The 27771-nt window shown below is 46.6% G+C and overlaps 1 protein-coding gene across 7 annotated transcripts in view; it reads left to right on the top strand.

Moving 5' to 3' along the window:
- Positions 1-27771, top strand: part of ENTPD5 (ectonucleoside triphosphate diphosphohydrolase 5 (inactive)) — a 58677-nt gene that overhangs the window by 17339 nt on the left and 13567 nt on the right. For 5 of the 7 annotated variants that reach the window (XM_017349383.3, XM_051826256.2, XM_070065263.1 and 2 more), the window contains 3 exons: positions 12861-13145; positions 21951-22030; positions 25873-26016. In XM_017349383.3, the coding sequence (XP_017204872.1) occupies positions 12929-13145; positions 21951-22030; positions 25873-26016 (441 nt within the window). In that variant the 5' untranslated portion in view covers positions 12861-12928. Of the gene's footprint in view, positions 1-6965; positions 7822-12860; positions 13146-21950; positions 22031-25872; positions 26017-27771 lie in introns of those variants that run through there. The other 2 variants (XM_051826254.2, XM_051826259.2) reach the window with 2 other exon arrangements.

The following is a 27771-nucleotide window of genomic DNA, read 5'->3' as shown; positions in this document are numbered from 1 at the left end:
GTTAGAGGAGGAAAGACACAAAAAGCTCTCCCATCTGCTCGTTTGTTCCTCAAATGGCTACAATGGCCTCTGCTGGGCAGGCCGAAGCCAGGAACTAAGAGCTGCTTCCTGGTTTCCCACTTGGGTAAAGGGGCCCAAGTACTTGGGCTACTGCTTTCCCAGATGCATTAGCAGGGAGCTGGATCAGAAGTGGAGCAGCTGATGTGGTATAGTGGGCTAAGCCTCTGCCAGAGGTGACGGCCATCCCGGATGGATGCCTGTTTGAGTCCTGGCTGCTGCTCTTCCAATCCAGCTCTCTGCTTGTGGCCTAGAAAAGCAGTAGAAGATGGTCCAAGTGCTTGGGCTCCTGCACCCATGTGGAAGACCTGGAGAAAGCTCCTGGCTTCGGATTGGCCCAGCTGTAGCCGTTGTGGCCATTTGGGGAGTGAACCAGTAGATGGAAGACTCTCTCTAGCTCTACACCTCAAAAAAAAAAAAAAAAAAAAAAAAAAAAAAAAAAAAAAAAGAAGTGGAGCAGCTGGGATTCAAAACAGCACCCAAAAGGGATGCTTAACTGCTGTGCCATGGCACCAGCCCCCCAGCCTACATCTTGACTGTGATCTCATGAATCAGAACTACCCAATTAAGCCACTCCCAAAGTCCCAAGCTACAGAAGTTAAGATAATAAATATCTCAGTTTAAGTTACTAAGTTTCAGGATTTTTGTTCTATGGCAATAAATAACTAATGCCCAACATACTAAACTAGTTTTAGAAGAGAATCTGGAAAAAAAAAGAATCCGAACAATATAAATAATTTTTAGTATCATGGATTTTTGAAAGTTTATCACAATTTTAATAATTAGAAAGTCTTTTAGTTAAAAATTCAATTTAGCTATAGAACTAGTAGGTTTAGGAAGATAAAATTGCAGCTTCTTTCAAAACATTAGTGAGATAAGGATAGCTATTTACTGCATTCTCTTAAAAATCTGCTTATTTATAAAAATATGATTCTCTCCTTTAAGAAGCTCTTGATTGTGTATAGGAAGGAGTTCAGAATGGTGTAAGAGTTACACATGCTTATGCAAGTCTGAGGTTTCCACCCTCCTCGCTGATCATTCTCTGCTCTGCATTTCTCTCCCTCCCCATATTCATCTTTACCTAGAGCCATTTTTTTAAAAAAGATTTATTTTGTATGGCAGAGTTACAAACAGAGGAGGAGAGACAGATGGACAGAGAGATCCTCCATCTGCTGGTTCACTCCCCAGATGGCTGCAACGGCCGGGTCTGGGCCAGGCTGAAGCCAGGAGCTTGAAGCTTTTTCCAAGTCTCCCAAAATCGGGGTGCAGGGGCCCCAGCACTGGGGCCATCTTCTGCAAAATAGCGGGGAGCTTAATAGGAAGTGGAGCACCCATGTCTCAAACTAGCACCCATGTGGGCAGAGGCTTAACCTGCTACTCCACAACATAGTCCCCACGCCTAGAGCCATTTTTATATGACCCTGCCTGGGTGGCCTGGTGGTCAAGATGGTGTAGCAGGTAAAGCCGCTGCCTGCAGTGCTGGCATCGCATATGTGCGCCATTCAAGACCAGCTGCTCCACTTCATTTCCTGCTCTCTGCTATGGCCTGGGAAAGCAGTAGAAGATGGCCCAAGTCCTTGGGCCCCTGCACCCACGTGGGAGACCCGGAAGAAGCTCCTGGCTTCAGATCAGCACCGCTCCAGCCATTGCAGCCAACTGGGGAGTGAGCCAGCAGATGGAAGGCCTCTCTGTAACTCTGACTTTGAAATAAACAAATCTTTAAAAAAAAAATTGCATGGTCTCTGGGATTAAACCCTCTGGGTTAGGTTTCTGGCTCTTTTTACTTACTACTGTGTGGGCAAAAAATACTTAGATTCTTAAAGCCACATTTGTACATTTGTCTCAGTATAAGAAGGAGGGTTTTTTTTTTTTTTTTTTGGACAGGCAGAGTTAGAGACAGAGAAAGGTCTTCCTTTTTCCGTTGGTTCACCCCCCAAGTGGCCGCTATGGCCAGTGTGTTGCGGCTGGCACGCTTTGCTGTTCCGAAGCCAGAAGCCAGGTGCTTCTCCTGGTCTCCAATGCAGGTGCAGGGCCCAAGGACCTGGGCCATCCTCCACTGCACTCCCAGGCCACAGCAGAGAGCTGGACTGGAAGAGGAGCAACTGGGACAGAATCCGGCACCCTGACCAGGACTAGAACCTGAGGTGCTGGCGCCGCAGAGGATTAGCCTAGTGAGCCGTGGCGCCGGCCAGAATGAGGGTTTTAATAAATATGTAAGTCACAGACGGTGTTGTGAGATCCCATGAGGTAATCCACATAAAATGCTTAACATGGTTGTTGGCATGTATTAAGGTTTTGGTAAATATAAAGTGGTTTGATTGTCTCAAATTGCTTTTCTTTGACCACAGCTTACCCCTCATCCTCTCTACCCCTTCCATTATAGTCTTTTTGTTTTTGTTTTGTTTTTCAAATCCATATGACAAAAATTCTTAAAATGAAATTTTTATTTATTTATTTACTGATTTGAAAGGCAGAGTTAGGGGGAGAGTCTTCAACGGCTGGTTCACTCCCCAAATGGTCACAGCGGCCATAGCAGGGCCTATCTGAAGCAAGGAACTTCCTGCAGGTCTTCATCCGGTTCTCTCATGCAGTTTCAGGGTTCCAAGGACTTGAGCCATCTTCTACTGCTTTCTCAGGTTACAGCAGAGAGCTGGATCAGAAGTGGAGCAGCCAGGACTTGAACTGGTGCCCATATGGGATGCTGGCACTGCAGGTGGCCTCACCCACTATGCCAGGAGCTTCATCTGGATCTCCCACATGGGTGGCAGGGGCCCAAGGCCTTGAGCCATCTTTCGTTGCTCTTCCCAGGGTCATTAGCAGGGAGCTGGATTGGAAGTGGAGCAGCCAGGACTCGAACCAGTGCCATATGGGATGCTGGCATCTTAGACAGTGGCTTCTCTCACTTTGCCACAATGCTGGGCCCTTCAGATGAAACGAAGCTATCCATAATTTCCCTGCCATTTCGTGGTTTTATAATTTCTTTAATCTTTGTCTACATGTGTATTATTTTTTGTTATTTTTTGTTTGTTTGTTTGTTTTTTGACAGGCAGAGTGGACAGTGAGAGAGAGAGACAGAGAGAAAGGTCTTCCTTTGCCGTTGGTTCACCCTCCAATGGCCGCCACGGCCGGCATGCTGCGGCCGGCGCACCGCGCTGATCCGATGGCAGGAGCCAGGTACTTCTCCTGGTCTCCCATGGGGTGCAGGGCCCAAGCACTTGGGCCATCCTCCACTGCACTCCCGGGCCACAGCAGAGAGCTGGCCTGGAAGAGTGGCAGCCGGGACAGAATCCGGTGCCCTGACCGGGACTAGAACTGGGTGTGCCGGCGCCGCAAGGTGGAGGATTAGCTTAGTGAGCCGCGGCGCCAGCCCACATGTCTATTATTTATATAGTGTAATGCTTCTATTCATTTTTCATGATCAGTTCTAATATCATTTCATGGTGCCTTTCCAAATCCTCCGTCAGTCCTGAGTTTTGAGTTATTTTAGCATTTTTATGATTAACTTTATAAGCTATGGGATCTTTTAAATGATTTTTAAAAGATTTATTTATTTTTAAAGCAGATTTAGAGAGATCTTCATTCCGTTAGTTCATGCCCTAAACGACTGTTGATTGTTGAGGCTGGGCCAGCCTGAAGCTGGAAGCCTGGAATTCCATCCAGATCTCCCATGCGAGTGGCAGGGGCCCAGGCACTTAGGCCATCTTCCCCTGTGCTGGATTGGAAGTGGAGCAGCCAGAACTCCAGCTGGCATTCATAGGGATGCTGGCATTGCAGGCGGCAGCTTATATGTCTGTCACCACTGACAGACTCTGCGTGTCTTGAAGAAAAAGTTCTGTCACTTACCTTTCATTTTCTGGCACCTAGCACTTAAAAGGCATCATCAATCATTTGTAGAATTAAACAGTTGAGTGGTCCTGACAATGCTCCCAACTCTAGTCCTCCTCCTCCTTTTTTTTTTTTTTAATAAAGATTTATTTATTTGAAAGCCAGAGTTAAACAAAGAGAGGAGGGGCAGAGAGAGAGAGAGGTCTTCCATTCGCTGGTTCACTCCCCAGTTAGCCACAACAGCTGGGCCAATCCGAAGCTGGGAGCCAGAAGCTTCTTCTGGGTCTTCCCACATGGGTGCAGGGGCCCAAGGACTTGGGCCATCTTCCACTGCTTTCCTAGGCCATAGCAGAGAGCTCTATTAGAAGTGGAACAGCCGGGACTTGAACTGGCGCCCCTATGGGATGCTGGCACTGCAGGCGGTGGCTTTACCCACTATGCCACAGCACTGGCCCCTCCAGTCCTCCTTATTTGAAGCTTCCAGGTTCAAATTTGTAATACTGTCATGCTCAAAATCTTCAGTGGCTTCCTTTTTCAATTTTTAAAAAAATTTATTTTTAAGTTTTTTATTTGAAAGGCAGGTACACAGAGATCTTTTATTATTTTATTTTATTTTATTTTTTTATTTGACAGGTAGAGTTATAGACAGTGGGAGAGAGAGCGACAGAGAGAAAGGTCTTCCTTCCGTTGGTTCACTCCCCAAATGGCCGCTATGGCTGGCGCTGCGCCAATCCGAAGGCAGAGCCAAATGGTTCTTCCTGGTCTCCCATGTGGGTGCAGGGGCCCAAGCACTTGGGCCATCCTCCACTGCCTTCCCAGGCCACAGCAGAGAGCTGGACTGGAAGAGGAGCAACCGGGACTAGAACCCAGCACCCATATGGGTGCCAGCGCCACAGGTGGAGGATTAACCAAGTAAGCCACGGTGCCGGCCCCACACAGAGATCTTTGATCCACTGGTTCACCTCCCGAATGGCTGCAAGAGCTGGCACTGGACCAAGCCAAAGCCAGGAGCCCTGCCGGAATGTAATCTGGATCTCACACAGGGGTAGCAGGGACACAAATGCATGAGCCACCATCTGCTGCCTTCTTGGGTGCACATTAGCAGGAAGCTGTAATCGGAAGCAGAGCTAGGACTCAAACCTAGGCCCTCTGGCACCAAAGCCTGCCTTTCCAGTGGCCGCCCGTTGCCCACAGAGGCAAATCTCAACTCCTTAACTACATAGGTGGTGGACTCTGCTGGCGGACCTTCCGCTGCCTTTTCACCCCATTTTTCCTTCTGTCGTTAGCTAAACTGGGCAGAGCACCATTCCCCAGGGACCGCAGTCACTTTTCAGCATCCATATCTGATTCAGACAGTTTCTTATTCCTGAAAGCACTCCTCTCCTAACCCGCGTGTCTCCTCAGGACCCTCCTCAGATGCTCCCTCTTTCACAAAGCCGCCTTGATCTTCCCAGTTGGAAGTCTTTCCCAGCTTTGAGATCTCAGAGCACAGTAACTGTGTTACTTGTCACGTTTTCCCTCTTTGGAGCAAATTTATGGATGTGTAATTTTTTTCCTACTTAATAGAGTTTTTTTAAAGGACAGATCTAAGGATAGATCTAAGATGATTCATCTTTGCATGATGTACTTGTAACAGGCAGCTCTTCTAATTTCTGAATGACTAAATGAATAAAATAATATGTTAAAAGTAAGATTCCTGGAATAGCACCTCATCAGTGGGAGGAGAGAGAGTTGGGGATGTGACACACAGGCCATAGCAAGACACAGGAAAGGCAGTGCCCTCGCGTCAGAGCTCAGGTCAGTGTGCTCTGTTAGCCTACTTTTTTTTTTTTTTAAAGGTTTATTTATGTATTTGAAAGGCAGAGTTACAGAGAGCAGAGGTGGGGGGGTAGGTTCTCCATTCGCTGGTTCACTCCCCAGATGGCTGCAACAGCTGGAGCTGCACCAATCCAAAGCCAGGAGCCAGGACTCCCATGCGGGTGCAGGAGCCCAAGGACTTGGGTCATCCTCCACTGCCTTCCCAGGCCATAGCAGAGAGCTGGATCAGAAGTGGAGCAGCCGGAACTCAAACCAGCACCCACATGGGATGCCAGCACTGCAGGCGGTGGTTTTACCCGCTATGCCATGGCACCGGTTCCGTTAGCCTTTCGGGATGCGTGCACTGATGTCTACTGATATGTTCTAGGCTTATTACTTGGTTTTGGAATTCAAGAGATATGCATCCTATCTTAGACAATCTTCAGAAAGCAAACTATTCCAGGGCTCTGGCCCTTTGTATGGGTCTGTAGGTTCCATATTATATCCCCAAATGAAGCTAAAATCTGACCCAAATTCACCCTATTGGACCCTCTTAGGTTTTGCTTGGCACGACTAACTTATTCACTGGTGGCTTGGCTCTGTTCATTCCCATAATTCAATTTGCAGTGTAAAAATTTCATCCTAGCTACATTTTAAACTTGCCTTATGTTTAATTTTTAACTTTATGAGAGTTAGCTTTGCCATGGAGATGAATTGGCAGTGGGAGCTTTTTACATCTCACTGTTTTCTGACCTTTTGGTGGACCTGTCTGGTTGCCTAGCCCATTCCATCATTTTTCACTGTTGAGAAATACTCTGTCCTTTGATCCAAGTCAATCAATATTGATATTTGCTCAGGGAGGGAACAGAAAGCATAATTAATAATCAAGTGTTACCATGGCATCTTACAAAGAAAACAGAAGTCCTCTCCTTTTGTAAACTGGTTCAGTGCGTGCAGGACCATCCTTCCTCACGCCTGCCCTCTTTATTCTGGGACATATCTGCTTTTCTTTATTTGGGTTCCCCTAGCCATACTGAAGTGTTACGCTTGAAGTTCTCAGAAATGGCTGGTATCACTTTCCCCAGGTAATTCCTACCTCTGATCCAGGATCCACCTTGGGCCTCTCATCCTTGAAGAAGCCTCCCACTGCACTCCCACCTCCACTCTTCCCCTTCCAAAGAGAGCTCCTCTCCTGTAACTTTACTGCCCTAGCACTCTGTGGACATTTTTGTCAGACTTTTCATAGTACATTTTAGCTGTTAGTTTACTTGTCCCTTTTTTTTTTTTTTTTTTTTTTTTTTGACAGGCAGAGTGGACAGTGAGAGAGAGAGACAGAGAGAAAGGTCTTCTTTTTGCTGTTGGTTCACCCTCCAATGGCCACCGCGGCTGGTGCGCTGCAGCCGGCACACCGCGCTGATCCTAAGGCAGGAGCCAGGTGCTTCTCTGGTCTCCCATGGGGTGCAGGGCCCAAGCACTTGGGCCATCCTCCACTGTGCTCCCGGGCCACAGCAGAGAGCTGGCCTGGAAGAGTGGCAACCGGGACAGAATCCGGCTCCCTAGCCGGGACTAGAACCCTAGAACCTGGGGTGCTGGTGCCGCAGGCGGAGGATTAGCCTATTGAGCCGCGGCGCTGGCCTTGTCCTTTTTTTGTAATAAGTTGAAGTCTTCCCAAGAGCTAAGCCTCTGTCTGATTCTTCTTTGTAAATCTAGAACCAGCACAGTGTCTGTTACATATTAGATGCGTGGTAAATGCTCATTAATTAGACAGTTCAACGCCCAGTTCTCTGAATTCCATCTCTGGGTGGGAGCTATTCAGAAGTACTTGTTAACTTTCCTGCTATTTTGGTGCATGTAAAAACAACAGAGAATTTAGCCCCTGAGCAACTTATGCCTTACATACAGTAATTCTAGTTGGCATTTACCTGTCATAAAAGTAGATGAACCGGGCAGTCATGTACTCAGAGAATCAAAGTGCATGAGGGAGGAGTGAAGGATAGAGGAGGGAATGAGTTAGCAAAATGCCACACAGGTGATTGCAAACTAGCACAAAGGTGAGAGTGGCTCATGAAGCGAGGAACAAAGGGCAAAAAGGCAGTGAGCAGGGAAAGTGAGGAGTCCTAGGGAACAGGCAGACACCCGCAGGTGAGTGCCCAAATGGGGTCCGGGTCCTCGGGGGTTGTGAGGTCTCTCAGGCGGTGGGTGACTTGGCAAAAAGGACGGCCAGTGTGTGAAGTGCCGGAAGGGCTGAGCCGCGAGGGTGAGGGTTTCCTGCGGGTGTAGAGGCACTGACGCAACCTTGGAGTGAGCTGGGCACAGTGACGAGCACTGGCTGGCTCCACACTCAGAGGAGTTGAAGAGGGAGTTTTCCTAGAGGTGAATCTGAGACAGGAGATATTGATGAGACAGGTTCTGAAAAGTGGATTTAAATATACTGATGCATGCTTGTCTATGCAAAGTCAGCTTGGTTATCTGCACTATTTTGAATAGCAGGTAAAACTTGATACATGTGATATCCTTGTAACTGGCACATCTGGAGAAACAGTCCTGCCTTTGAAGTTTAGAATTGTGATCTTCTCATTAGTGGGTAATTAATGTTTTAGAAAGATGTCCGCTATTATGTTCTTGTGAAGGGGCTGGGATCCAGTGCATGAGTGACTGGATCACTGTTTATTCCTTCAGAGCACTGATTTAACATCTGTTGTGTGCTAGCACTGTTCCAACACCAGGAAACACAGGGATGGTGGGAGGGGAGAGGCAGAGAATGTGGAAATAAGCAAGAGTAGTAAATTACAGAGACGGCTGGACCGTGGAAAAGGTCTGTGCAGCCATGCGCATTGCAGTTGTAAATCAGAAGGACAAGGGAGGTCCCACTGAGAAGGTGAAACTTAAGTACAGATTTTAACAAAGTGAATGAACAGGCTGTGCAGACTGAGGTCCTGTGAGATAGGATGCCGTCCTTAAACTCTCCATTGTAAGCCCTTTCTAAGACCTTTTAAAAAGTAGCTCATCTTAAAAGTGCAGTTGGATATGGGGTTCGGAGGTAGGTGCTGGGAGCAGAAGGGGCGTTTCACGTGTTTATTCTTTGTGTGATTTCACACGGAGCACCTGGCGTGACTCTGCAGTTTTCACTCTGAAAACAGATACCTTGGATGCAATTTTTTTTCCTTTGAAATCTCTTGGAAGAAAAATGAATGTTTGCTTAATGGACCTAGACTCTGGAGAGGTTCTCAGAAGCCACAATAATAACAAAGTGCAAGTGACCCCTGACGTCCCAGATCTGGAGGACAGCCTGGAGCACCTCTCACGCACTTCCTGTGGGAGAAGAAGGGCCAAAAGTGTGGGACAAAAGCAGGGACCCCTTAACAGTCAGCTGATCTGAAGAGTGTTTGTGTTTTCAGTTGTTCAGACCTGATCCCCCTGACCAACCTATCTGCTGTAAAAGAAGCGTCAGCACAGGGTGGGTTACCATGTGAGTGTGGATCTGGCCAGGCAGCTGCCCTGCTGGCAGTGGTTGGTTGCCTGGGATGAGGTTGGCTTTGTTTGGGTTTCCTTCTCCTCCTGAACTGCCGGATAGAACTTCAGCTATGAACAGGGTTCCGACAGATGATTCTGGTCTGCCTTTTGTCATACCTCAGCCAACTCCAGTTATTCTGAATAGTTTTAAATTCCAAGAGCATTAAACTTCAGTACGCTTTCTTTTATGTAGTATCTCACATGTGGGGAGGGAGGCACTTTGATAAAACCCTCTATGAGATTGATCTGTACACCAGATGTAACAAGTATTCTGTTGGACCTAAGGGGTCTGGGAAATGGGAAATTTGGCACCACATGTTGTCGCTTAACCAGGAACAATGACTTGCACAAGAAATCTGGAGATGAAAGCCAGATAAGAGAATTGTTCTGAGCAAAATATATAAGGGACAATTAAGGAAGCCTCAACTCTAGAAGATAGATAAGACATTACTCACTAATACCAGGAAAAAATACAGCCTCCAGCAGAGGAAATACAGCCTAGCCAGGAGACAGTTGGCAGTAATCTGGAGACATTTTTGGTGTTGCCACAACAGGGGTGTGTGTGTGTGTGTGTGTGTTTAGGGGACTGGGGGAGGGTTTACTGGCCTCTAATGCGTAGAGGCCAGGATGCTGCTATAACCTACCCCAGGTTAGACAGCCCCAAATGTCGGCAGTGCTGAGGTTCAGAAACACAACCTGAGAACTCCAGTTCTCCTTTACAGGTAAGATCATAGGACACAGCCTGAGCTTTAGAAAAGCAGGCCAGTTACAAATCACCAATGTCTCTCCAGGGGGAAGAAAAAAAGACAAAAAGTTACACTGAAGCTACCAGGTAGAATGGATTCAATTATTCTGCTTGACACTGCCAAATAATTCTTTAAAGATTGATTTATTTAGGGGCTGGCGCTGTGCATAATGGGGAGACTGCCGCCTGCAGTGCCAGCATCCAATATGGGTGTCGGTTCAAGTGCTGGCGTTCCACTTCTGATCCAGCTCTCTGCTATGGCCTGGGAAAGCAGTAGGATATGATCCAAGTCGTTGGGCCCCTGCACCTACATGAGAGACCCTAAAGAAGCTCATGGCTCCTGGCTTTGGACCAGCCCAGTTCTAGCTGCTGTGGCCTTTTGGGGAGTGAACCAGTGGATCGAAGACCTACCTCTCTCTGCCTCTTCCTCTCTGTAACTCTGCCTTTCAAATAGATAAATACATCTTAAAATATATATTCATTTATTTAAAAAAGAGAGCTAAAGAGAGAGAGAGATCTCTTCTGTCTACTGGTTCACTCTCCAAATGTCTGCAACAGCCTGGGCTAGGCCTGGCTGAAGCCAGGAGGCAGGAACTCTGTCTGGTCTCCCATTGGTTGGTAGGAACCCAAGCACTTGGGCTGTCATAGTGTGCCTCCCAGGCATAGGAGCAGGGGGGCTGGATTGGGAGCATGGATTAATAGGGACTCAGGCACCCTGGTGTGGGATGTGGGTGTCCCAAGTGGCAGCTTAACCCACTGCTCCCCAGTGCCCACCCCATGCCAAATACTTTATCAGAAGTTTCAAGAACACTCATGGCCGGCGCCACGGCTCACTAGGCTAATCCTCCGCCTTGCGGCGCCGGCACACCAGGTTCTAGTCCCGGTCGGGGCACCGGATTCTGTCCCGGTTGCCCCTCTTCCACGCCAGCTCTCTGCTGTGGTCAGGGAGTGCAGTGGAGGATGGCCCAAGTGCTTGGGCCCTGCACCCCATGGGAGACCAGGAGAAGCACCTGGCTCCTGGCTTCGGATCAGCGCGGTGTGCCGGCTGCAGCGGCCATTGGAGGGTGAACCAACGGCAAAGGAAGACCTTTTTCTCTGTCTCTCTCTCTCACTGTCCACTCTGCCTGTCAAAAAAAAAAATAAATAAATAAATAAATAAAAACACTCATGACTTCACTACAGAATAATAAAAAAAAGTCTCATGTACATTTAAAAAATTATTTCCCGGTCATGATAACAAATCATTCTCTCCTACTCTCCACAATCTCAGTCCTGGAACAAGCCTAGAAGATGTTACATAATATTTGAACAATGCATTGTGACTGGAAAAAAAAAAAAAACTTTTTTTTTAAGTCAGAACTACAGAGAAAGAGAGAGTGGTCTTCTATTGGTTCACTCCCCAGATGGCCACAATGGCCAGCACTGGGCCAGGCCCAAAGCCAGGAGCCTGGAGTGTCCCCTGGGTCTCCCACATGGGGGACAGGGGCCCAAAGACCTGGGCCATCTTCTGCTGCTTTCCCAGGCCATTAGCAGGGAGCTGGAAAAGAAGCAGAGCAGCCAGGTCTGGAACCGGTAGCCATAAGGGATGCTGGCATCACAGAGGGGCTTTACCAGCTGTGCCACGATGCCTGCCCCAGAACTTTTGTGTGTTTGTATGCATGTATAAATGAAATATCTGATTTTATTTTCCTAATAACTGTGGACGGAAGATAGGTAGGGCAAATGCTCTTTCATCTTACAGATGAGGAAAAGGAGTTTCAGAAAAGCTGAATGACGTGCCCCAGGACTGTACAGCTACGATGTAGAGATGCACTAGGACTGAAACCAGGGGCCTCTGGCCAAAGACTGTTTTCTTAACTGTGTTCCACATAAGTGTACTCTAGGTTTGCAACAACTTCCAACTTACTGTACAATACAAATCCAAAACAAAAGTTGAAGCTTCTTATATGTCAGATCCAAAGGAAGAGAGGGTGTTAGTTTATTATTTAAAGGCAAATTTGTTGGGAGCAGTTTTGTGGCATAGGTGGTAAAGCCACTGCCAGTGACAATGGCATCCCATATGGGCGCAGTTCAGGTCTCGGCTGCTGCGCTTCAGATCCAGCTCCTTGCTGATGGCCTGGGGAAGCAGTGGAAGATGGCCCAGGTGCTTTGGCCCCTGCACCCATGTGGGAGACCTAGATGAAGCTCCTGTCTCCTGGCTTTAGTCTAGCCTGTCTCTGGCCACTTCAACCATCTGGGGAGTTAACCAGCAGATGGAAGATCTCTTTCTGTTTCTCGCTCTAACTGACTTTTAAATAAATAAATCTTTAAAAAGGGGCAAACTTGTCAAAATAGAAGAAAATTACAATTCAGCCAAAGGAGCAGAATGACAAAGTATGTTAGAACCATCCTACGATTAAAAGCAAAGCATGGAGGGGTCAGTGCTGTGGTGTAGTAGGTAAGCCTCTGCCTGCAGTGCTGGCATCCCATATGAATGCTGGTTCAAGTCCCAGCTGCCGTTGTCCAATCCTACTCTCTGCTTGTGGCCTGGGAAGGCAGCGGAAGATGGCTCAAGTGCTTGGGCCCCTTACCCACATGGAGTACCCGGAGGAAGCTCCTGCCTCCCAGGCTTTGGATCAACCCAGCTCTGGCTGTTGCGACCATTTGGGGAATGAACCAGCAGATAAAAGAACTTTCTCTGACTGTAACTCTACCTCTGAAATAAATAAATAAAATCTTAAAGCAAAGCATGGGAAAATACATTTTAAATCTCCATTTCCTTTGGAACTAGATACCCTTCAGAAAAGGTGCTAAGCACTGTGCGCTGGCTTAGCTTGTTGTACTGGTGATTAGAAACAGAAGGAATGGGTAGGGACGGGGTGGACGTCTGTGATGATTATTTCTCTTAGAGGTTGTACTAATCTGCGTGTCTTTGTCCCACAAGCTGCTGCAGGTGTGTGAGTAGCACTGCTTCTGCAACAGAGCCTCAAGCCAGCGCGCCGTGGGGAGAGGATGACCGCTTGCTGGGGTGCAGTCTTTCTCATGCTGGTGGCATCCTGTGTCTGCGGCACTGTCTTCCACAGAGACCAGCAGACCTGGTTCGAAGGTGTCTTCTTGTCTTCCATGTGCCCCGTCAATGTCAGTGCCAACACCTTTTATGGAATCATGTTTGATGCAGGGAGTACTGGAACTCGAATCCATGTTTACACCTTTGTGCAGAAGAATCCAGGTAAATGCCGCTGGCACCCACTGCAGTGTGGGGACACACGCTGGGGCCTTTCCTCCCCAAGACAAATGTGCTGAGAGTGTGTGTGTGCTGTGACGTACAGAGCCTTACGGCGAGTGAAAGCCTTTCTTCAGAGAACGCTTTGGATTGTAACTGAACCTGTAATTTAATAAATGTGAAAATAAGAGAATCAGGACTGCTTGTAGGCTGAAACCGTGTGTCTAAGAAGTGTAGCTGTAGTTATCCTTTCTCTTCTCCAAATGTGCTTAATATTGTTTAGGATCCAGAATACTGAAAATATGAAGATATTTCAAAAGATGGGGAGAAAATGAAATTAAAAGTATGAGTTTATTTTGGGCAGAAAGCTTTTGAAATCTGTAGCATAGCTTTTTTTTTGTAGCATAGCTTTTTATAATGTTTTATTATTAGAAATTCATTTATAGTTTGTCATAATGTATTATTGTTATTTGAAATCTGTGCATAGTATTTTTATACTAATAGGGTCAGGTGTTTTGTGCAGAGGTAAAGTTCCTACTTGGGGCCAGCGCCGCAGCTCACTAGGCTAATCCTCCGCCTACGGCGTCGGCACCCCAGGTTCTAGTCCCAGTCGGGGTGCCAGATTCTGTCCCGGTTGCTCCTCTTCCAGGCCAGCTCTCTGTTGTGGCCCAGGAGTGCAGTGGAGGATGGCCCAAGTGCTTGGGCCCTGCACCTGCATGGGAAACCAGGAGGAAGCACCTGGCTCTTGGCTTTGGATCGGCGCAGCGCCAGCCACAGCGGCCACTGGGGGGTGAACCAAAGGAAGGAAGACCTTTCTCTCTGTCTCTCCCTCTAACTCTGCCTGTCAAAACAAACAAACAAACAAAGTTCCTACTTGGAACACTCTCATCCCATATCAGAGTGCCTGGTTTGAGTCCTGGCTACTCTGCTTTCAGTCCAGCTCCTTGCTAATGTATACCCTGGGAGGAAGCAGATAATGGCTCAGGTATTTGGGTCTCTACCACCCATGTGGGAGATCAGGGTTGAGTTCATGGTGCCTGGCTTCAGCATGGCCCAGGCCTGGCTGTTGTGGGCATTCGGGGAGTGAACCAGCAGATGGAAGTTCTCTGTGTCTGTCTGCTCTGCCTTTCAAATAAAATGAAAATAATTTTTATTTATTTTTTTAAATTTTATTTGTTAAGGAATACTAATTTCATAAGTACAACTTTAAGAATATAGTTGTTCTTCCCACCATACCTGCCCTCCCACCCACACTGCCATCCCACTCCCTCCTCCCTTTCCTCTTGCCAGTCCCATTTTCCATTAAGATCTATTTTCAATTAACTTTGTACACGGAAGGCCAACTCATAAGTAAAGATTTCAACAATTTGCACACACACACACACACACATAAACTGTTTGAGAACTAGTTTTACAGTTAACTTAGAATACAACTCATTGGGGACAGAGGTCCTGCATGGGAGTTAGTGCACAGCGACTCCTCTTGTTGATTTAACAATTGACACTCTTACATATGATGTCAGTGACCACCCAAGGCTCTTGACATGAGCTGCCTGGGCTATGGAAGCCTTTTGAGCCCACAGACTCTGTCAGCAATTGGATAAGGCCATAAGCAAAGTGGAAGTTCTCTCCTCCCTTTAAGAGAAAAGTACATCCCTCTTTGATGGCCACTTTTTTTCTGCTGGGATCTCACTCACAGAGATCCTTTATGTAGACCATTTTTTGCCACAGTGTCTTGGCTTTCCATGCCTGAAATGCTCTCATGGGCTTTTCAGCCAGACCAGGAAGCCTTAAGGGCTGATTCTGAAGTTACAGTGTTACTTAAAGCGATTGTCATTCTATGAGTCTGCTGTGTAGACTGCTTCCCATGTTGGAACAGTCTCCTATTTAATTCTATCTTTTATTATTACCAGGCAGTTGATCCTATTTACATGAATACTTTAACACTTAATATGATCACTTTAGCAATTAAGATGGAATTTTTACTACCAAGCTTAATGAGGTTTGGAGTCACATGACAAATTTTTAAACTGTATCATTAGAAGTAAGTCCATAGGAATATATGCAGAACTATACAGCTTTCCAGTTACAAAACTTCCTCCTCCCTCTCTTATTCTCACTCTTATTTTTTACTGAGATCTATTTTTTTTTTTTTTTGACAGGCAGAGTGGACAGTGAGAGAGAGACAGAGAGAAAGGTCTTCCTTTGCCGTCGGTTCACCCTCCAGTGGCCGCCGCAGAGCACACCGCGCTGATCCGAAGGCAGGAGCCAGGTGCTTCTCCTGGTCTCCCATGTGGGTGCAGGGCCCAAGCACCTGGGCCATCCTCCACTGCACTCCCTGGCCACAGCAGAGAGCTGGCCTGGAAGAGTGGCAACCGGGACAGAATCCGGCACCCCGACCGGGACTAGAACCTGGTGTGCCGGCGCCGCAAGGTGGAGGATTAGCCTAGTGAGCTGCGGCGCCAGCCACTGAGATCTATTTTCAGTTGCCTTCATACACATATGGTTAACTCTATGTTAAGAGTTCAACAGGGGCCGGCATTGTGGTGCTGTGGGTTAAAGCCCTGGCCTGAAGCGCCAGCATCACATATGGGTGCCGGTTCTAGTCCCGGCTGCTCCTCTTCTGATCCAGCTCTCTGCTATGGCCTGGAAAGGCAGTGAAGGTGACCCAAGTCCTTGGGCCCCTGCGTTCATGTGGGAGACCCAGAAGAAGCTCCTGGCTCCTGCCTTTGGATCGGCACAGCTCCGGCTGTTGGGGCCATGTGGGAAGTGAACCAGCGAATGGAAGAGCCCTCTCTCTGTCTCTACCTCTCTCTGTAACTGTCTTTCAAATAAATTTAAAAAATATATAAAAGGTATTAAAAATAGTTCAATAAATAGTATGAAGGTAAAAAAACAAAAAAACAAAAAACCTGAAACTGTTCCTTGACAGTCAAGACAAGGGCAGCTCAAGTCATCCCTTCTCAAAGTGTCAATTGCACTTCTACAGATTTCGTTTTAGGTGCTCTATTAGTTCTCACAGATCAGGGAGAATATGTTGTATTTGTCCCTTTGGAACTGGCTTACTTCACTAAGTATGATGTTTTCAAGATTCATCCATTTTGTTGCAAATGACCTGATGTCATTTTTTTTTTTTTACTTCTGTGTAGTATTCCATAGTGTATATATCCCATAATTTATTTATCCAGTCTTTGGCTGATGGGAATTTAGGTTGATTCCATGTCTTAGCTATTGTAAATTCATCTTCAGTAAACATGGAAGTGCAGATAACACTTTTGTTTACTGATTTCATTTCCCTTGGGTAAATTCCCAGGAGTGGGATGGCTGGGTCATATGGTAGGTCTATATTCAGAATTTTGAGGTACCTCCATACTGTCTTTTTTTTTTACTTATTTATTTATCTATTTATTTATTGACAGGCAGAGTTAGTGAGGGAGAGACAGAGAGAAAGGTCTTTTTTCCGTTGGTTCACCCCCCAAGTGGCCGCTACGGCTGACGTGCTGTGCTGATCCAAAGCCAGGAGCCAGGTGCTTTCTCCTGGTCTCCTAGGCAGGTACAGGACCCAAAGACCTGGGCCATCCTCCACTGCACTCCGGGGCCACAGCAGAGAGCTGGACTGGAAGAGGAGCAGCCAGGACAGAATCCGGCACCCCAACTGGGACTAGAACCCGGGGTGCCAGTGCCACACGCAGAGGATTAGCCTAGTGAGCCGCAGCGCTGGCTCATACTGTCTTTCACAGTGGCTTTACCGGTTTAAAGTCCTACCAGCAGTGGGGTTACTTCTTTAAATGTCTGGTAGAATTCAGCAGTGAAGCTATCTGGTCTTGGGCTTTTCTTTGTGGGAAGAGCCTTTATTACTGATTCAGTTTCCGTCTTAGTTACAGGTCTGTTTAGGTTTTCTCTGTCTTCATGGCTCAATATAGGTAGGTCGTATGTGTCCAGGAATCTGTCCATTTCTTCTAGGTTTCCCAGTTTGTTGGCATACAGCTCTTTGTAGTAATTTCTGATAATTCTTTTTATTTATTTGGCATCTGTTACATTTCATTTTTCTTCTCTAATTTTATTGATTTGGGTCTTCTTCTTTTTTTGGTTAGTTGGGCCAATGGTGTGTCAGTTTTGCTTATTTTTTCAAAAAAACAGCTCTTTGTTTTGCTGATCTTTTGTACTGTTTTTTTTTTTTTAATTCAGTTTTGTTGATTTCTTCTCTAATTTTAATTATTTCTTTTCTCCTACTAGTTTTGGGTCTGGTTTGCTGCAGTTTTTCTAGATCCTTGAGATGCATTGACAGATCACTTATTTGGTGCCTTTCTAATTTCTTGATGTAGACATCAAGTTGCTATAAATTTTCCTCTTAACACTGCTTTTGCTGTATCGCCTAAGTTTTGATATGTTGTGTTGTCATCTTCATTTGTTTCCAGAAATGTTTTTTATTTCTCTCTTGTTTTTTTCTGTGACTCACTGTTCATTACGGAGCATGCTGTTCAGTCTCCATGTGTTTGCATATGTTTTAGAGATTCCTGAGCTGCTGATTTCCAGCTTTACCCCATTGTAGTCCAAAAAGATGCATGGTATGATTTTGATTTTTTTGAATTTGCTGAGACTTGCTTTATGGCCTAGTATGTGATCAATCCTAGAGAAAGTTCTATGTACTGCTGAGACAAATGTATATTCTGTAACTGTAGGATGAAAAGTTTCGTAAATATCTGTTAGGTCCATTTGGTCTGTAGTGTTGATTAAATGTACTGTTTCCTTGCTGATTTTCTGTCTGGTTGATCTGTCTATTGCTGAAAGTGGAGTATTGGAGTCCCCCATTACTACTGTATCAGAGTCTGTGTTTCCCTTTAGATCCTTTAACATTAAAATAGCCAGGTGCCCTGTAATTAGGTGCATATACGTTTATAGTAGTTACATCTTCCTGTTGAATTGATCCCTTAATGGTCACAAAGTACCCTTCTTTGTCTCTCTTAACAGTTTTTGTGTTAAAGTCTATTTTGTCTGATATTAGGATGGCTACCCCAGCTCTTTTTTGGTTTCTGTTGTTATGGGATTTTTTTTTCCCAACCTTTCACTTTCAGTCTGTGTGCATCTTTGTTGGTGAGATGTAGGCAGCAAATAGATGGGTTTTGTTTTTAATCCATTCAGCCAGTCTGTGTCTTCTAAATAGAGAATTGAGGCCATTTACATTCAAGGTGACTATTGATAAGTAACGACTTTGCCATTTTTCTAAAAATATTCCTATTTTTTTACTTTGAATTTCCTTTGAACTTACACTGAGAGATTTTCTTCCTTTACCTTCTTTTGTAGTGATGACCATGTTTCTGGTGCAGCTGCACATCCTTAAGGATCTTTTGTAGGGCTGGATGGATGGTGACAAATTCTTTCAATTTCTGTTTGTTATGGAAGGTCTATTTCACCTTCTTTGATAAATGAGAGCTTTTCAAGGTATAGCATTCTGTACCATACCTTGGGTTGACAGTTTTTTTTTTCCTTTTAAGACTTGGACTGTATCTTGCCATTTTCTCCTAGCCTGTAGGGTTTCTGTTGAGAAGTCCGCTGTGAGTCTAATTAGAGATCTTCTGAAAGTAATCTGGTGTTTCGTGCACATTTTAGAATCTTTTCTTTATGTTTTACTGTGGTGAGTTTGATTATAGTGTGTCGTGATGAAGATCTTTTCTGTTATGTCTGTTAGGAGTTCTATTTGCTTCCTGTACTTGGATGTCCCTTTCTTTCTCCAAATTAGGGAAGTTAACTCAAATTATTTCACTAAACAGGCCTTGTGATCCTTTAGGAACTCATAGAACCTGTGTGTTGGATCATTTGATAATATGCTGTAGATTTCCCCACAGTGTTTTTTAGTTTTCTAATTTCCTCTTCTTTTTTTGGTTTGACTGTATTTCCTGTGCTTTGTCTTCTAAGTCAGATATTCTTTCTTCTGCTTCACCTATTCTGTTGTTAAGGCTTTCCACTGCATTTTTATTCTATTGAATTCTTCATTTCATTTTTATTTCTCTTTAAGATCTCAGTTTCATGAGAGAAATTTCTTGTGTGTCCTGTACAGATTAAAATAGTTTTTGAATTTGCTTCTGATTACTTCTATGTAATCTTATGATCAATTTTTTGAATTCCATTTCTTGCATTTCTTGCATCTCATCATCTTCACGATCTAGTATTGAAGTGTTGTGTTTTTTGGGGGGCGTCATGTTCTTTATTCTTGTTTCTTGATTTGGTAGTTTGTTTGACATTTATGGAGGTACTGGTTGGTTTCTTTTTTTCTTTTTTTTTGTGGTGGTGGTTGTTTTTATCTTTGTACTATTGTACTATTGCTCTGTAGATAAGTGGAGTGTCTGCTTTCAGTGGGTACCTAGAGGCTTTTAGTGGGTGTGGCCAGGAAGCTCTGTTTAGTTCTCCAGGGTGAAGGGCATGTCTAAGGGGACACACCCAGGTTTGGCGTGGTAAATCTCTCTCTCTTTTTTTAATCAGAATGGGAATTTATTCTGCTCAACTGAGCTCTTCCCAAAGGAGACCAGAGCCTGAGCGCTAGTCACAGTGGGTAGAATATTCGCCCCAAGGACCACACAAAGGATCTCTGCAGTCGTCAGTGTAAGCTCAGATTCTCCAGCAGTGTCCCTCACCAGATAACCAGGAAACTCTAAGCATGTGGAGTCTACCACCATGACTTCCCACAGTCCCAGCCACACCGTGAGTCCTCCCACACACCCAGCACACAAGCCTCCCACTGTCACAAGCACCCAGCCCCCTGTCAGTGCTCCCCACCAGAGTCAGGAGTCTCCACTTGGCTGATTGCTGGGTGCGGACATGAGCTGGCACAGCTGTTAAGTATGTCCAAAATGGTGCCCACTCTATCAGCTTGTTACAGGATGCCTTTTTTTTTTTTCCTCCTCTAGTTTGGTTGGTACACCATCCTCACTGGGACTCCAAGCCGGGTTCCCTCTATGCTCTTCCTGCAGCTTTAACACCAGTGGCTTGGGCTGCTTCCCTCTGGGCTCACCTTACTTTCCAAGTAAGCTCATATTGTAGGCTCTTGGCTCTGGAGTCCTGAGTTGTGGGCATCCATGCCCTCTGCGTAAGTCCACTGTGTCCCTCTCATTTCTGTAGAGTTTTCTCTGCCATTTTCTCCCTAACTCTTCCCTGAGACAGCACACTCTCCACATTTTTTTCAAACTATCTTCTCCTGGATTAGAGCAGTAAGCTCCTTCCCTACTCCATCATCTTGGAACTCTTTGAAAATAATTTTTAAAAAAATTATAGAGAACTGCAAAGTAGTATTTTCTCAGTTCATTGTACATATTTAGGAAAAAAACTGAGTTTCAAAAGCTTTTTTACACCAAAATAAGCTCAGACTTTTTTAAAAAAATATTTATTTATTTATTCACTCATTTGAAAGGCAGTTACAGAGAGGCTGAGGCAAAGAGAGAGAGGTCTTCCATCCGCTGGTTCACCCCCGAATGGCTGCAATGGCTAGAGCTGCATGATCCAAAGTCAGGAGCTTCTTCCGGGTCTCCCACATGGGTGCAGGGGCCCAATGACTTGAGCCATCTTCTGCTGCTTTCCCAGGCTATAGCAGAGAGCTAGATCAGGAGTGGATAGCTGGGATTTGAACTAGCACCCAGATGGGATGCCAGTACTGTGGGTGGCTTTACCCACTACACCACTGTGCCTGCCCCAAGCTCAGACTTTTTTTAAAAATATTTTTATTTTTATTTTTTTATTTTTTGACAGGCAGAGTGGACAGTGAGAGAGAGAAAGAGAAAGGTCTTCCTTTGCAGTTGGTTCACCCTCCAATGGCCGCCGTGGCCGGCGCACCGCGCTGATCCAAAGGCAGGAGCCAGGTACTTATCCTGGTCTCCCATGGGGTGCAGGGCCCAAGCACTTGGGCCATCCTCCACTGCACTCCCTGGCCACAGCAGAGAGCTGGCCTGGAAGAGGAGCAACCGGGACAGAATCTGGCGCCTTGACCGGGACTAGAACCTGGGGTGCCAGCACCGCAAGGCGGAGGATTAGCCTAGTGAGCCGCGGCGCCGGTCCCCAAGCTCAGACTTTTAATTCCGTTTTTCCGTGAACTTTCTGAGGCCCCTTTGTATTGGGCGCGTTCTTGAGAAGGATCCCATGAGAGCTTCACATCCTTGTGAAGCAGCTGAGGTGACTCTGAAGATCAACCTTCTCTAAAGTGTCAGTGTTCTTTTTTTTTTTTTTTTTTTAATTTTTTTAATTGATTTGAAAGAGTACAGAGAGGGAGGGAGAGACAGAGAAAGATCTTCTGCTTGCCAACTCACTTCCAAAATAGGTGAATCAGCCAGGGAAGGACCAGGCCAAAGCCAGGAGCCTGGAACTCCATTTGGGTCTCCCACATGGTTGGCAGGGCTCAAGCACTTGGGCCATCATCTGCTGCTTTCCCAGGTGCAATATCAGGGGGCTGGATCCGGAGCAGAGCAGATGGAACTGGAACGGTGCTCATATGGGATGCTGGCGTCACAGGCAGCAGCTTAACCCACTGCAGCACAGTGCCAGCCCCATCAGCGTTCTTTCCTCGGGATACCTATAGGACCTGGGGAAGGAGTAGGCAGGAGGTGTCCCCTAGAAATGGCAGAGGGGCTATTAGGGGTTGCCTGTTAGCCTCCCTTCCCCGCCCCTTGTTCCTCACAGGTGAGGTGGTTTGAAATAACCCGGGGGGTGGGAGGGAAGAGCAGGTTAATCTCATAAACTGTATGAGATTACAGAGCCCAGCATCTGAAGCAGGCTAACTTCTGGTCATTACTCATCTCTCTTTTGTTTTGTTCATGGACAAAATAGGACAACTTCCAATCCTGGAAGGGGAAATTTTTGAATCTGTGAAGCCAGGACTTTCTGCTTTTGTAGATCATCCTAAGAAGGTGAGTTTCTCATGGTTGATGTTTAGATTCTAAATGTCTTGATAATTTAACCACACCACCGCTGTTCAGTATCTGCTGCGTTCATGAATGATATTGAGGCCATGTGTGAGGGGGACTTTCTCTCTTTAGCTGATCCCCCACATAATAGTAGGTGCACACTGCCGGCTACTAAGGGCCGTGTGAAACGAGGCTAGAACACAGACTGTGGTCCTGCAGGGGTGACACCAGCTCTTAAGAGGTTTCTCCCTGTGCATGTGCTGTCTGAGGTTTTGAGTTGGCACCATCAACTGTGTTGGTTAACATGAACACAAAAGAGGGCCATGAGGTTCTGTAGGGTGCAAGATATACACATAGCAGCTGAGGGGTGCACACCCCATGAGTTGTATGTCAGAGTACCCTGATAGAGGATAGAAGCACGCCCATACCTGAAAAGCGAGGAGCAACCATGCCGACAAAAAAGTCTTTGGGAGTAGAGGCTGCATGGAGAGTGGCTCCGACTGTATTTCGAGTTGGAGCACCACCAGCAAAGTATGCTCTGCAAGCAGGACACCATGTTGAAATAAAACAGAATCAGCCGGAATGTTGAAGTTTGGGAGCAAATCTAAAGGAATTGTTCAGTGTCACAAGAATAATCATTAGGGGCCAGAATTGTGGCTCAGGAGGTTAAGCTGCCGCTTACCACAGCTCACCACGCCAGTATCCCATATTGCAATGCAGGTTTGTGTTCCAACTGCTCCGCTTCCAGTCCAGCTCCCTGCCAATGCACCTGGAAAGCAGCGGGAGATGGCCCAAGGACTTAGGCCCCTACTACACACGTGGGAGACCTGGATGGAGTGCTTGGCTCTGGCTTCAGTCTAGACGAGCCAGGCTGCTTATGGGTATCTGGGGAGTGAACCAGCAGATGGAAGATCTCTCTTTATCCTTCTTTCTTTTTTTTTTTTTTTTTTTTTTTTTTTTTTGACAGGCAGAGTGGACAGTGAGAGAGAGAGACAGAGAGAAAGGTCTTCCTTTGCCGTTGGTTTACCCTCCAATGGCCGCCGCGGCCGGCGCGCTGCGGCCGGCGCACCGCGCTGATCCGATGGCAGGAGCCAGGAGCCAAGTGCTTTTCCTGGTCTCCCACGGGGTGCAGGGCCCAAGCACCTGGGCCATCCTCCACTGCACTCCCTGGCCACAGCAGAGGGCTGGCCTGGAAGAGGGGCAACCGGGACAGAATCCGGCGCCCCGACCGGGACTAGAACCCGGTGTGCCGGCGCCGCTAGGCGGAGGATTAGCCTAGTGAGCCGCGGCGCCGGCCCTTCTTTCTTTTTTTTATATATTTTTTTAATTTTTTTATTTTTTGACAGGCAGAGTGGACAGTGAGAGAGAGAGAGAAAGGTCTTCCTTTGCCGTTGGTTCACCCTCCAATGGCCGCTGCGGCCAGCGCACCACGTTGATCCGATGGCAGGAGCCAGGTACTTCTCCTGGTCTCCCATGGGGTGCAGGGCCCAAGCACTTGGGCCATCCTCCACTGCACTCCCGGGCCACAGCAGAGAGCTGGCCTGGAAGAGGGGCAACTGGGACAGAATCCGGCGCCCCGACCGGGACTAGGACCTGGTGTGCCGGCGCCGCAATGCGCCGCAAGGCGGAGGATTAGCCTAGTGAGCCGCGGCGCCGGCCTCCTTCTTTCTATGTAACTCCTGATGTTCAAATAAAAAATCAATAACCAAGAAATCCTGATGTGCAAAATGGTTTGATCCTAAAGAGCTGCAAGGATGTGTTTTCTCAGTCAGTAGCGTATGAAATGGCAGATGTGCTACATATAGAATTAGGAGCTGCTGGAAACACTTCATATCTGAAACTGATTAGACAGCTAATGTTTTTAAGTGGAACTTCTTATTTTCTGCCTTTTAATCTTATTTGGAGTGTTTTTAAAAATATTTTATTTATTTATTTGGGAGGTAAGAGTTACAGACAGAAAGAGGGAGAGGTCCTCCATTCGCCTGTTCGCTCTCCAAATGGCCATGACGGCAGGAGCTGAGCTGATGATCTGAAGCTAGGAGCCAGGAGTTTTTTCCAGGTCTCCCACATGGGTGGCAGGGAACCAAGCACTTGGGCCATCTTCTCTGCTTTCCCAGGCACATTACTAGGGAGCTGGATCAAAAGTGGAGGAGTACTCTAATATGGGATGCTGGGTGGGGGAGGGAGGAGAGAGAGGGGGCAAGAGGGGAAAAGGGAGGAGAGATGGGGAGGGGGGAAAGAGAGGGAGGAGGAAGTTGTGGGGAGAGCACTCTTCCACCTGTTGTTTCACTCCCCAAATGCCCACAACAGCCGGGGCTGGATCTAGGCTGAAGCCAGGAGCTCCATCCAGGTCTCTTGTTGACAGGAACCGAGTACTTGAGCCATGCCTGCTGTCTTCCACATTAGCAGGAAGCTGCATCAGAAGCAGAAGCAGGACTCACACCCAGACACTCCAAGCAGCAGCGTAACTTCTGTGCCACAGTACCTGCTTCTGATGAGACACTTGGTAGAGATGATTGCTTTGTGGTTGCTAGTAATAATGATTAAGGAATAAATGTTCACTCTGGGAGATGGTAGATTTGAAGTAATGATTTTCATTTATTATAAATTGAGCATCTACTGTGTGCTGTGAGCACAGGTGCTGGTGAGTGCAAAAATGAGCCTGACAAAGTGAGATCACAGACTGCAGCATGATAGCAGCCCAGCGCGCATGTGTTGTGGCAGCCACACACACGCCACCTTGTCTACGTGGACACCAGTTGAGTGGTGGTATGAGGGGTGTCTCCCGTGGCACCTGAGGAAACCAAGGCCCAGGAAGGCCAAGTGACCTACGTCGGGCCACAGACTTAGTGAGCAGGTCTGCTGACTTCAACTCCCATGGTTCTTCCCCTGTACCCAACATTCTGGCCCACAGATAATTTATGGGGGTCAGTGTTGTGGCATAGCAGATTAAGCCACCATCCCATATGAGAGTGCAAAGCCAGCATCCCATATGAGAGCGCTGGTTCCAGTTCCAGTTCATTTGCTTCCAATCCAGGGAAAGTGGTGGAAAATCCCCATGTCCTTGGGCCTCTGCCATCCACGTGGGAGACCTGGATGGAGTTCCAGGCACCTGATTTCAGACTGGTCATTGTAGCCATTTGGCCAGTGGAATAGCGGATGAAAGATTAAGTCATTCTCTCTCCCTCTCTCTCTCCCCTCCCTTCTCCTCTCCTCTCTTCTCTCCCTCTTTCTCTGTCACTCTTTCAAATAAATACATTTTTTAAAAAAGATTTATTTATTTATTTGAAGCTCAGAGTTACACAGAGAGAGGCAGACAGGCAGAGAGAGAACTCTTCCATCCACTGCTTCACTCCTCAATTGGCCTCAGTGGCTAGAGCTGCACTGTTCTGAAGCCAAGGAACCAGGAGCTTCTTCCGGGTCTCCCATGTGGGTGCAGGGGCCCAAGGATTTGGACCATCTACTGTTTTCCCAGGCCATAGCAGAGAGTTGCATCGAAAGTGGAGCAACCAGGACTTGAACTGGAGCCCATATGGGATGCTGGCACTGTAGGCGGTGGCTTTACCCACTACACCACAGCGCTGGCCCCAATAAATACATTTTTAAAGATAATGTATATGAGACATAAAATAACACTCAGCTACAATGGCCCACTATAATTAAAAGAATAATTTTTGTTAACGACTGTCAGGTTGAAAGGAATTTCTCCTACAAAGTGCTCCACAGAGTGGAGTGTTTGGAGCCCTTTGCCACCTCCTTCCTCTTGCTCCCACAAAGCACGTGGAAGGAACAGAGCAGTGCCACAATGGGCTGTTCATTGGATGGACAAGTTGTCTCTTTTGAAGGGTGCTGAGACCGTTCAAGGACTCTTGGACATGGCCAAAGACTCTATTCCACGAAGTCACTGGAAAATGACCCCCGTGGTCCTGAAGGCAACAGCAGGACTGCGCTTGCTGCCAGGACAGAAAGCCCAGGCTCTGCTCTTGGAGGTAACGAAATCTGCATCTTGGCTCATTCTTTCTCCCTCAGGAGTATTTTCTTTATGAATCTTTAGGCCTTTGGGGTATGACTGTCATGTCAGTATTCTGCTGTGGTTTCAGCCCAGTGGTGACCGAGGCTCTTGTCATAGTGAGTTATTTATGTGTCTGTCTAGTACTCTCAGAATAATATTGCGCTCTTCCTGCAATGTCTTAGCAATCCCAACTTCTCTAACTTTATAAGCAAAATTACAGAAATTGTTTTTAACCAATTTTATTGAGGTAAACTTACATATTATAAAATGTATCCATTCCAAATATGCAAGTAAATGAATTTTTACAAATACAGAAGTCTCCTCAGCCGGCGCCGTGGCTCAATAGGCTAATCCTCCACCTTGCGGCGCCGGCACACCGGGTTCTAGTCCCGGTTGGGGCGCCGGATTCTGTCCCGGTTGCCCCTCTTCCAGGCCAGCTCTCTGCTATGGCCAGGGAGTGCAGTGGAGGATGGCCCAGGTGCTTGGGCCCTGCACCCCATGGGAGACCAGGAAAAGCACCTGGCTCCTGGCTCCTGCCAGGATCAGCGCGGTGCGCCGGCTGCAGCGGCGGCCATTGGAGGGTGAACCAACGGCAAAGGAAGACCTTTCTCTCTCTGTCTCTCTCTCTCACTGTCCACTCTGCCTGTCAAAAAAAAAAAAAAAAAAAAAAAAGAAGTCTCCTCATGCCCCCTTATGGTCAGGTTCCCCCACTCCTGAACCCAGGCAACCACTGATCTGCAGTCTGTCACTCTAGGTGAGTTTTGCACATTTTTATATTTCATACAAGTGGAATCTTACAGTTTATATGCTCTTATGTCTGGTTTTTATCTTTGAGCAGCTTTTGAGAATTATCATGGAATTTTAAAGTTTGAAAACATTTTAAAGTCATCTATTTCAACTTGTTCAGGTCAAAAATTTAAATATATAGATGTGTTAAGTTCAATATTTTCAATTTTATTCATATTTTGCAGCAAATATATAAATTACTAAGATTTAAATTCATGTTGTAAAGCTTATTATATACAGAATCCTATCATAACAGAAAACAAGATAAAAGGATTCTGTATTTTTTAAAAAGATTTATTTATTGTATTAGAAAGGCAGAGTTACAGAGAGGCAAGAGGCCGAGAGAGAGAAAAGTCTTCCATCTGCTGGTTCACTTCCCAGATGGCTAAAACAGCAAATCCAAAGCCAGGAGCCAGGAGCTTCCTCCAGGTCTCCCATGCCGGTGCAGGAGCCCGAGGACTTGGGCCATCCTCTGCTGCTTTCCCGGCTATAGCAGAGAGCTGGATCAGAAGTGGAGCAGCTAGAATTCAAACTAGTGCCTGTATGGGATGCCAGTGTCACAGGCAGCAGCTTCACCCACTAAGTCACAATGCTGGCCCAGGATTCTGTACTGCAGGTGTGCTAATTTGTCATCTAAATCCATTTTGCTTTGACGGTTAGCACAGGGGTCTTCAGTCCCTTGTGCAAGGGTAAGCATCCTAGCATGTCTGTGTGAGAATCTGAATCCTGATTGCTCACTCATTCATCATTCATTCAGCATGTGAGTGCTGACCTGGTTCTGGGCACCAGTGACATCACTGGGAACTCACTCCGCAGGGAGTGGAAAAGAACAGTCCCTCCCCTCGTGGCGCTTACACTCTCGTGTGTGAGATATAGAAAACAGGCAACCCGAAAGTCAGGGAAAGCATGTCAGGGGCTGTGGATGCCACGGAGAGCGTAAAGCAGG

The sequence above is a fragment of the Oryctolagus cuniculus genome, chromosome 20 (assembly GCF_964237555.1).
Source record: "Oryctolagus cuniculus chromosome 20, mOryCun1.1, whole genome shotgun sequence".
Taxonomy (NCBI): domain Eukaryota; kingdom Metazoa; phylum Chordata; class Mammalia; order Lagomorpha; family Leporidae; genus Oryctolagus; species Oryctolagus cuniculus.
Note: the sequence above shows the minus strand (reverse complement) of the source record. Positions and strands in the feature narration are given on the sequence as shown.